We start from the raw sequence: 12,049 nt of genomic DNA, 5'->3' as shown, positions 1-12,049 counted from the left end.
ATCGATAACCATTTTTTGAAGGGGACAGTTCACTGTAGCAGATGCTAACCAACCCACCTTCATATACTGAACGGGCTTGACCCCAATGCATACCTGACATACTCACTCTGTTTTTATATCACTATCAGTTCTCTTCCATAGAAAATGCTGACATATTACGGCATTTGTGAAAATGCCCAAATGCCCACCTGTAGAGCACTCATGGAAATACTCGAACAGGAAAGGCACAAATTGCTCATGCACCACTATCTTGTTGTCCTCTCTAAGTGGTTTTAGGTCTGGGATGCAAATGCTATTGAACTTATCCCTTCTTCATTCTCCTGAAATAGGACTGCTCCCATCTTACATTCGAGGTGTCCATCTACAAGATGAATCGTGTGCTAGAATCGTGAAGAGGCAGGACCGTATCTGACATCAAACCGCATTTCAGCGTCACCTGTGGTGCTTCTCGTGAGGCTGACCCCTCAAAATGTATGTATCTTTTCTCCTAAATCACATAATTTCCCCATCTTCCCTATGAGCTCGAGGATAAATTTGCAAAAAAGAAATTTGGCTTTCCTTACGTAAGAATTTCACCATGTCTTTGACATTCCTAAGTGCTGAAAGATGTCGATCGACACTCATCCTGTCTAGGACAACCGTGTGCCTTAAGAAATGCATTAATTCACAGGTGAACTTCTCCTCGGCCAGAGGAACAGTCGATCCTGCTTTTCTCAGTCTACCAAGTACTTCTCATAAATGTTGAAAATGTTCCTCCATAGAATTACTATAAACTACCTGATCACTTGGTTCGGATCTAATGTCGTAAACAGTTTTGCCGTGTGAAATCAGCCAAAACGAGAATGACGTTCTGAGAGTGATCGTGATCACAATTTCACCTGTTTGTTCAGATCCCTATAATCCACCACTGGGTGATAGCTTCCATCTGATTTGGGAACAAAAAACACAGAAGCCACATACTGTGATTTGGAGAGCCAAATAATCCCTTGTTCTAACATTTCCCTCAACAGCTTCATCGTGGGAAGGGCAAATATATACAGAGTTTTCTTTATCACAATGTTATCCTGTAGCTCGATACGATATTCTACTAATGGAGTAACACTCAACTTTGCCACCAAAACATCCAGGAATGCAGGATAGATTTGAATGCCTTGAGAAAATAAGCCAACCAGTTGCAGGTGTGTCTTCATAGTTTCAGCAGTTGTAAAATTATCTTCTTCAAAAGTACAAGGAGTGTCAAATAAGAAATAAATCACTTTTTTCAGTTGAACAGATGCAGAATTTGTAGAGGAACATCGCGTAATATTTCCGCATCGGCCCCTACAGTTTCGTGAAATTTTGAAAGGTGGCTGTGCTCTACAGAGCCTTCAAAATGGTGTCTGTAACAGAGTTGCAGAAAGTCTACGGAGATCTGGCAGTGAACAGAAGCACTGTGAGATGTCGGGTGAGAGGTCTGTCATTTTCGGAATGAGGTCATGTAGACCGGTCCAATCTCACGCGTGCCAGTTGGCACGCACGTAGCTGTGACTGCTGCATTGTTGGAATGTGTGGACACTCTCATTCCAGGTGATTGACAGATCTCAGTCGATCTCAGTCGAGCAGCTCACTGCTCAACTGGACTTCTCCGTTGGCAGTGCTGACACTCTTCCTCACCAGTCTGGGTCCTCAAAGGTATATGCCCTCTGCGTTTCTTGCTGCCCAATGGAAGACCGTCAAGAGCAATGAGTCTGTGTGAATTCTTTACGCATTACAAGGTCGATCGTGACAATATTTTGTCAACCAGTAGAGTGATACTGTGTAAGCATACAGGTCCTCCCATTAAGGTAGTGTAAGGCTATTGCACTGAACAGAGATGATGTTGGAAAATAGGGGTTTCTAGCCAGAGGCGTGGGGAATAACATGGTTTATTGGAATCCTGAATAAAACAACTTGCATTCAGGGGAGAAAAGAATATTGCATTATATACTGAATGCCCCTTGTACATGCACCTATCCAGAAAAATTTTCATATCACAGTTAAAAAGAAGTAACATAGTGTGAAAGATGTACAAAAACCACTGGATAAAAATATAAACAAAAACTAAATAGACGCATATTAACATGCTGGAGATGACAAATTTCAGAGCAGAAAAGCTCGTATCAAGTAACATGGTACATGTGATCATTAGTAAAACCAAATAAAATCAATTAAACAACATTCCCATTAGAGCTGGGCTATGTGTAAAAGTCTTCACATTAAAATATATGAGGAATTAAAAGGCAGTGAAATGGCTCATATGTGGCTGGTGCGGTACATTGAAAAGGGAATGAGAAAAATTTTAGATAGCAAATTGGGGGAAAATGAGAGATAGAGAGGAGGAGGGGAAACTTTAAATCAAAAATATCTGGACACCTGGCTGAAAATGACTTACAAGTTCGTGGCACCCTCCATCGGTAATGCTGCAATTCGATGTGGTATTGGCCCATCCTTAGCCTTGATGACAGCTTCCACTTTCATAGGCATACGTTCAATCAGGTGCTGCAAGGTTTCTTGGGGAATGCCAGCCCATTCTTCAAGGAGTGCTGCATTGAGGAGAGGTATCGATGTCAGTCAGTGAGGCCTGACATGAAATCGACATTCCAAAACATCCCAATGGTGTTCTATAGGATACAGGTCGGACTCTGTGCAGGCCAGTCCATTATAGGGATGTTATTGTCGTGTAACCACTCCGCCACAGGCCATGCATTACACACAGTTGCTCGATCGTGTTGAAAGATGCATCCCCAAATTCTTCTTCAACAGTGAGAAGCAAGAAAGTGCTTAAAACACCATTGTAGGCTTGGGTCGTGATAGTGCCATGCAAAACAACAAGGGGTGCAAGCCCCCTCCATGAAAAACATGACCACACCATAACACCACTGCCTCTGAATTATGCTGGTGGCACTAAACACCCTGGCAGATGAATTTCACTAGGCATTCACCATATCCACACCCTGCCATTAGATTGCCACCTTGTGTATCGTGATTCGTCACTCCACACTATGTTTTTCCACTGTTCAATTGTCCAATGTTTACGCTTTTTACAGCAAGCAAGTTATCGTGTGGCATTTACCGGTGTGATGTGTAGCTTATGAGCAGTCGGTCGACCATGAAATCCAAGTTTCTTCACCTCCTGCCTAAATGTCGTCGTACTTGCAGTGGATCCCGATGCAGTTTGGAATTCCTGTGTCATGGTCTGGATAGATGTCTGCCTGTTACACATTATGACCCTCTTCAACTGTTGGCGGTCTCTGTCAGTCAACAGACGAGGTTGGCCTCTATGCTTTTGTGCTGTACATGTCCCTTCACGTTTCCACTTCACTATCACATCGGAAACAATGGACCTAGGGATGTTTAGGAGTGTGTAAATCTCTCGTACTGACATATGTCACAAGTTATACCCGGTCACCTGACCACATTCGAAGTGCATTATTTCCACGGAGCGCCCTATTCTGTTCTCTCATAATGCCTAATGACTACTGAGGTCCCTGATATGGAGTACCAGGCAGTAGGTGACAGCACAATGCACCTAATGTGAAAATGTATGTTTTTGGGGGTGTCCGGATACTTTTGATCACATAGTGTAACTGGGGTTCATGGATAATGGCTACATCCACATCCTCTCTTCCCAAAAGATGGCTCGAGACAGTACTTACTTCACTTACTATGTTGCAGGTTTATCTGGAACACTTTCATCCACCAATTTGTTACCATTGTTGCTTCCGATGTCCTTAATTACCTGAAAGTAACCTACAGGAACCATAAATACAGTTTCAAGTCCAGTTCTTGCATTACTTTAGGGGATTCCTCACTGACTTGCACCACAATGGCTTGGCACTCAAATTCAACCTTGCAGTTGATTACCTTCCAGTCATCTGTCAAGAGATCCTGGTTCTGCACTTATACTTTCTAGAAAAGAGTTACTGGAGGAAGAGCCTTAGGAAGTTGTGGTACCCAAATTGATATCTTTGGGGTTTTCAAGAGTTCCTCTGCCGGCTTGACTAGCAGCTTCACCTCCTGCCACAGCGATATCTTGGGCACCGTATCTTTAAGTCAGTATATTGTTCCCAACCCTTAGGAGATAGACACTCTGATGTTGGAGCATAGACTTGTGTCTTCCCCAATCTTTTCAAAGATTGAACTAGCCACTCTGGTTTCAATGTTATATTGATCAGCAGATATCCTGTTGAATGACTGTTATCCCAAAAACCATGACGTGAAAACTGAATAAAAATTTGCTGCTTAAATAATTAAAAGAAAATTTTTAAAGAATGATTGAAAAAAAATTTGGAATGTACACATATCCTGAGTGAACATACTTCTTTTTCTTGTTACCACTATTGTGCATAGAGCTTGGTATGACAATACTGGTTCCAGATCGCCCCTCTTCTGCTCACGCAAATTATTCTTGCCTGCTTCTATCCTCTCAATGCAGGATTCTCGGCGCATCGCGGAGTGATGAACAGACAGGTATCGTCACCGTGAATGCACGAATAAACTTTGCTATCTTGATAACATTCTTTAATACAATCTAAAGCACAATTGGAATACACACTTCTGAACAATAACGATGCGGTGGAACTTGTCACACTTCCACCCGCTACCACTTATAGAGACAGACAGAAGAATTTAAATCAATTAAAAAATTGAAGAGCATCTCTCTACCTCTATTGTTTCAATGCCAATGTTATCAATGGTACAACATTTTATATATGTAGACACACATGTCTTATATGTATAAGAAGAAAAGAAAGAAAATAATAATAATAATAATATGTTACATTATAGACTGCAAAAAATCTGTCTTCTCTCCTGATTTGTGTCTTGGCTTTTTCTGGATCTGGTTACCTTGAGAAGTGGGAGTATTTGGACTCCTCTGTTTTTCCCTGTTTTGGTATTGGAAGCAGCCTGTTTATCCCCTTTACTCTGGGACAGTCAGTCAGTCTCTCTCTCTGTCTCTCTCTTCCCCCCCCCCTTTTTTTTTTTTTTAAATGGTTCATGGCCTTTTAATGCCCTCCATCTATTCTTCATATGCCTCACATTTTTCTCTTTTCCCCCTCTGAGCCCCACACAAGAATTTGATCTTGATCTGGTCCAACTTCCCAGTGATGTCTGCCACTACTTGAGCTGGTCAGTGATGTGAGACAAGGAAAATATAGAAGTACATCTATTGACAGCTCCCTTACAGCAAAGAAGTGGAAGAATGAACCACCTACTCCAAACCCTGTGACGTGCATATTGTGGATATGAAAAGAAGATGCAAAGTTCCATCATATAATGGAATAATCAGAGAGAAGTGTGTAAAATGAAAAGAGAGACATAGATTTCACTGCAGATAAGAAATGTTTCTTGAAATTCTACACTGAGTGGAAGCTAGTCAGGAGTACAAAAAACATGTTTTTTAATTGGACAGATAAAACAACTACTCACCAGGTGATGACAGGAGAATACACACATAAAAGAAGCTGATATTTACACAAGCTTTTGGAGCCACTGCTCCTCCGTCCGGCAGAAGGGTTGAAGGGGAAAGAAAAAAGAGGGGTGAAGGAAAAGGACTGTAGAGGTTTAGGAAAAAAGGTATATTTTGGAAAAGTCACCCAGAACTGCGGGTCAGGTTGAGAATGAAAGACTGTTTGTGGGGGACTGCACCAGACAAGATTTGAAAGCCTGAGAATTAAAAGTGCAAGACGGGGTAAAATGCAAAGCAGAGATTACTGCAAAAACATTGTGCATGTGTTAATAAGGGTGGAAGCTAAGTTCATTGTACATAACAGAGACGGGAGGGGGAGAGCGAAAAATGGACAGGTCACAAAATTAAAGATGTAGAAAATTAAAACTGAGTGAAGAAATGCATATTCATTGTGAAGAAATACTGAGACGGAAGAAATTAACGTAAATTAAAGCCAGGTGGGTGACGAGAACCGAGAACATAGCGTAGCATATTGTAGCGCCTAAAGAGTTTAGAGAATCTGATGTCTGGAGGAAGAACGCCGATGGTGCGTGTGGGTGAAATAGGCACTGAGGTCACAACTGTCATGTTCTAGAGTGTGCTGTGCAACAGGAAATTGTGTGTTGCTGGTGTACATCCTCTGCCTATATCCCTTCACCGTAGTCTTGCCGAACAGGATTTTCGTAACAGCTGACAGCTGGTAGATGACGTGTCATTCTGTAGATCTGTCCTATTTGTGGCATACACCTTGCTTGTCACCATTGGTGCCACCTACCTCTATACGCACAGTATCCGGCACGGTAGACAGTCCGTTGTGGAGGTGTCATCATATACCCTCTCGGTCGTAATCTTCTGATTATGCAGGGATCATATTACTGATGCCTGAGCTGCAACCTCTCTACATATGCCACGGGGTAGATGTCCATCATCTCTGGACACTCAGACTCCCGGCAATGGCCATCACACCAGGTGGCCTTTCCTGGGGCTGAGTGGCACCTGTGGGGAGAGCCCCTACTCAGAGTGGGTGGTGTCAGGGTGGATGACCCACAATGAAGCGGACAAAGTCACCTTTCGCTGGGGACCGAATGGTCCCAGCACTCTCTAAGAAAGGGAATGTAGAATACAATTCTACGACATACGACCCCCAAGTCACTCCCCTCCGTAGCTATACTGTGGGAGAAACATAGGGCTATGAAAAGAAGAGAGCCATATTTGTCTTGTTACTCAGTGTGCAGCAGAACGATGGGGACTCCTTTCTGGTTAAGAAGCCTCTTTTTTTTTTTTTTTTTTTGAGCACCTGGAAGATAAATTTGGGGAAGTGACAGCTCTATTCACAACATGCAGTGGAGCAGTCCTGATTCAGACGGACTTCCTAGCCCATTTAAAGAAATTATGCCTCAAACCATGTGTTTTCGAGAGCACTTTCATCTTACGTTCACTCCATCTTCAGATGTTCACATTTATTTACGCATCATTAACATTGTTTCTTTATGTGTTAAAATAGCTGCAAAATTATGCAGTGCCTAGCTCTCACTACCGTCAATTTCTTCTGCAGGCTGGATTGAAACAAACTATTAACAGAAGAATTGCATCTGCAACTCAAAGTGTCATCTTTATGGTGAGAAGCAATCTATCCTTTTCATTATAATTTTTATCTGTTGCAACTGTGCAGCATGAATTCAGAAGGAATTACAGAAAATAACCACTATGTAAACAGAACATTGTGTGTTGGTATTGATAATGTGAGAATACTGATTGAGCTGTGAACAGAAAAGTACCAGTCAGTCAAGTATGCCAGATGCAAATGTGTAGAGAACTAGGTAAATTTCATATGGAGTCCAAAACAATCAATGGTCCACAGAAGGCACAAACTGTGGACTGCTGCAGCAAACTGTGTGGAAGGTTTTGTGATGATGGTTGCATTTCAAACAGTATATTTTGCGTCTTGTGCAACAATTAAAACCAGAAGATTATGGCCATCACCAATTTTGCATCACAGTGCAGCATGTAGTGAGTCAAGACTTTCCACGTAAATTGTGGAACCGCTCGACCTTCTGGCGCCTCGAACCCCGATGTTTTAAAGATGAGTGTGAGAAAGCCTGTTTACTGCGCAACACATGTCTGTGTGTGCAGGATTGACGTTTGTCATGGGAGGACAGGAGCAAGCAGCACCGACAAGTGTTTGCCGTTCACGCCTTGGGAGCTGTATTCAAAGGTCAAGAAGTGATTGTGTAATATTCCGTGGTTTATGGTACAGTGTTAATTGTTAAAGAATACAGACATTCACTTACTTCATGTATGGGACTCACTAGAGGCAAGACATGTTAAAAACTTCTGGTGGTTATTAAACCAACCATGATATAAGTGTATATTAATAGAGTCTAATGTTTGATGACTGAGTTGGCTTAACAGATGTCAAATGTTTATACAAGAATTGGTAAAGTGGTTTCCAGTGGAAGTGAAAATATACCATGATCGAACTGAAAGTTTTCTACGATTACCCAATTATTTCAAAAGTAGAGTCTTTTAAATTCCTATAACCAGCCATAGCCTTTGGAGAAGAAGCTTTTGGGAGCTCGACATAGTTGATTATCCAGAGAAGAGGATCGGCTAGACCTGTGATGTAAGTCAACTGATGAAGGGGGGGTGTGAATTGTGAATGCAATCCAGTTTTGCACTGCTCCTCGTATCGTCAAAATGTTAGAAGGAATCACTTAAGGACGAAAATTTCACCTCCAACCTGATATCCAGCAACAAAGCAACCTTTCTTGTAACTGAAAATGTTAATCACCATTGTGAGAAATTGTGGTACACAAATAAGATACACCAAAACTTAACATTTTCTGTGCAGTGGCACAGATGAAACTGTATAGCCTGCTTTTCTTCTGTGAGAAGACTGATGGGCACTTCTGACTTTTACATGTAGCAGTTATGGTAGTTTCCTAGAATTTTATCTTCCAACAAGATAGGGCACGGCATTATTAGAGCATCAGTGTTCATCACTACCTAAATGACAAACTTCTGCATCAATGTGTTGAGGTAATCAGTAAGATGAAGGCACTTGTGGAACATTTCTTGCGTGTAAAATGCAAACTTGATGAGTTTACTGTTCTGTTCATGCATCAGTCATACTTGTACATGTAATACGTTGGAAAAAATTAGTAAATGATTTATAGTAGCCCTGTATTTTTACACTGATAGAGAAATGTTTTTCTCGCTGTCAGGAAACCGTTTAGTTTAATGAGATCACTGTTAGTTCAGAATGTGAAATACTGTAAGGAGAGCCATCTTTGTGTGAATATTTCTGCAGTGCAATTAATGTTTTAAATGCAAAGTCTTGTAACATTTTGTGAAAGCTTCTTGTTGTGCTCCACAAGCAGGAATAGATTATTTTTGTTTACTGCCAGTGGGTGGGAATAATTGCTTATACATCGAAGATGAATAGTCTGTAAAAGTTTTATTATAAATAAGTGAAATAGGTTGCTCTGCTATCTTTTAACAACCAACAGATGCACCATTCAGAGTACAGATAATTCAGAATGAGCATTAGTATTGAAGATCCACTAAGTTAAAATTTTTAACCTTCAGCACAGTGATCTTGAATTATAAAACTTCTGTATTCTGTCTCAATGTATCAGGGAATTTCAGACTATACTCAGCTGCAGAGTGGTGTTCTATTCTAATTTCCTTATTGTTTTGTTCAACTGCTTTCTCTTTCAAGTTGCTTACAATCTTCTTTCTTTTTTTTTCAGGGAAAATGGCACAGAAAATGGACTATGATTACGATGAATCCAACCCAGATTATTCAGTTTGGGTTCCCCCAGAAGGCCAGACAGGTGATGGTCGTACAAAGCTCAATGAAAAGTATGGGTACTAGATTGATTCCTGCCATGAGTGAAAAGTTATCAAAACGTGCACAGTTTTCCTCCCAATGTATATGCACTTCAAAGTACGCTGTGATAGTGCATGTGTTACCTGTTGACATACCTTGTTTGTGATTCTGGAGCAGTTATTTTCCCTTTCACAGATAGATAATACTTTGACAGTCTTCCTTTACTTGTAATGAAGAAATAAATAAAGCAAGGGAAAGGTAAACAGCACTTCTGAGTGAGATGAATTTATTATTTGTAACTACAGTGATGCTAAATTGGTACCGACATTTATGAAATGACAGACTTCACATTGACTTTGTTTCATTGGAATTATAAACATTGGGGTAATTATCATGCATGAAAATTTTTGTTGCTTTTCTTTATTTGTAAGAGTATGCATAACTGAGATTAATAAACAGATAAGTGGTTAAAGAGAATAAACATTTGTAATTTAATTAGTTTCTCTGCATTTTGAGTTGTTGGTGCCTTGAATACTCTTTGTACATGACATGAGACTAAAGTGTTTGCAGCAAGAGAAGAAGGTTGTACCATAACTGAAATCATAGCTTTAGTAGCTTACAGCACCATCAGTGACAGTGTTCTGTTGGGACTGATGTGAATTGTGTATTATTCATCTTATGGCGTACATTTGCAATCCATTTGGTCTGCATATAGGAGACATGTATGAATTCATCCACTGTGTAGTAGTACCTCAGTGTGAGTACCTCATATGGCTCTCTTTTAAGTGAACATAAATTCCTCTGCATTAACTTGTTCCCTTTTAATTTATTAAAAATTTCCATTCCCTTGTATTGAGATCCCTGGGCATACAGTCTGAGGTGGTGGGCGGGGAGCATAAAATTTTCTTTGTTTCTAGTATCATGTAAATGGACAAAATGGTTTCCCTCAAATAATTCATATCTGATGTACAAAAATGTAATAATCTCATTTACATATAAGGATGGCAGAGTTAATATTTTAAGTTTTCTAAATAATGGTCAACATGATTCGTTGTGATTTGCAGTGCACATATTTTGAATGATTCCGTATTTTTAGTATCTTTACTATGTTTGCTGAGTTACCACAAAAAACAATACCATACCTAATAATGAATTCGAAGTAGCTTGTATATGCTACTTTTTGTATGTCCATGTCAGTTGTAGTTGCCAATATTTGCATTGCAGATGCAAAGCTGCTCGATTTGTTTGCTAGGCATTCAATGTGTGCCTGCTAGCTCAATCTTTTATCTACATTTAAACCTAAGAATTTGAGTCAACTTCTCCTATACCTTAGTTGTTGTGTACAATCTTAATCTGCTCACATTTTGATTGTTTGGTATATGAATGATTTATAAAGTTCTAAAACCCTGAAGTAGAAAGAAAAGTTAAATCTCTGCAGTAGAAATTGTAGCTGAAAAAGCTCTTCTCTTAAACATAGTCTGTCATAGATGCCCGAGCAAAAAACTGTGCCCAGTAGTTGGAAGGAAACACAGGTCACATGTACAAGAATGATCCTCAAATCAGCTGTCAGTTTAAATGAAATATTTATGTTGTAGAATCCTAGAACATTTTCTGAGCTTAAATGCAGTGTGATATGTCAAACAGAATGACACCTCCATACCAACCAGGTGAGACTCCATATACATCAGTCAAAACCTAACTCGCACTTTTCACACACGGCATTCTGAAAGCCAAAATGGTATAATGTTTCTTTTGACTACCAAAAGAGATTTATCATCAACTGACATGTTTTGGGAAAATCCCATCATCAGTCTGGCAGTTTGAAATATCCCACATATTTTATAAATGTGAAGGTTTGTCTATGAGTATGTTTGTTATTCCTTCATACTGAAACAGCTCAATGGATCTGGAAGAAATTTGGGATTGAGTTACCGTATGTCCTGAATTAACACAAAGGTTACTTTTAAAACTGAGTAGCACAAGATGTTTATTGATTTGAAGAATATAACTTGAAATATGGAAGGATAATTATGTTTGGAAAACCCTATTTACTCTTTGCTTTTGAACTGTATCATATTTGTGAAAATGCTTTCGTTGTTTAATGTAGCCTATATAACAGAGTTTAACATAATGCTTATACAGTCCTCAATGCGTTTAATCCACAATTCCATACAAGCCATTTCATTGTAGCTGCTGAGTGCCAATGTGTATCTTACAGCTCCTCCGACGCTTGAAGACCTATAGCAATGGTTTCATTTCGATGCCATTGACAGAGAGGCATCGTGCCTTTACATGTAGAACATGGTAGGCTTTGAGGCTGGATTTAATTAAAATATGCGAGTGTATCTGCTTGTAACAGGTGCACATGTGAGGACACGACATTGTTGCACATACAAATATTACAAAATATCTGCTGTGCCGAACTACAAATTGGTTATTTTCTTTCTTTGTCAAGTTAGTACATTTGCTACGTCTTTGTGCTGAAGCAAGTGGATGAATTTGGATAACTTTGGAAGGGTGATAGCCAATGCCCTGAAGTAACACATACGCTACCTTTATTTGGAAAAAAATAACTGCTCCCACGGGATGGTCAATGTGACTCCTGTTCCTATGGGATGGGTAACAAGATTAAATAGCTGTCCATGAAAGTTAGCAGCCAAATGAATTGTATTAATTTTATTGGAGATATTAGTTTTGAGAAATGAAATAATACATACATAAATCTTGGACAGAAGAAATATTCCTTTAGG

The 12,049-nt window shown here is 39.8% G+C and overlaps 1 protein-coding gene across 1 annotated transcript in view; it reads left to right on the top strand.

The window, feature by feature from the left end:
- LOC126311353 (kanadaptin-like) overlaps window positions 1-9,774 on the top strand; it is a 233,239-nt gene extending 223,465 nt beyond the window's left edge. The window contains 1 exon segment of the mRNA XM_049992217.1: window positions 9,220-9,774. Within this exon segment, the coding sequence (XP_049848174.1) occupies window positions 9,220-9,344 (125 nt within the window). The 3' untranslated portion in view covers window positions 9,345-9,774.
- The last annotated feature ends 2,275 nt before the right edge of the window (window positions 9,775-12,049 follow it).

The sequence above is a fragment of the Schistocerca gregaria genome, unplaced genomic scaffold, assembly GCF_023897955.1.
Source record: "Schistocerca gregaria isolate iqSchGreg1 unplaced genomic scaffold, iqSchGreg1.2 ptg000414l, whole genome shotgun sequence".
NCBI lineage: Eukaryota > Metazoa > Arthropoda > Insecta > Orthoptera > Acrididae > Schistocerca > Schistocerca gregaria.
The sequence above is the reverse complement of the archived record's forward strand: the minus strand, read 5'-3'. Positions and strand labels throughout refer to the sequence as shown.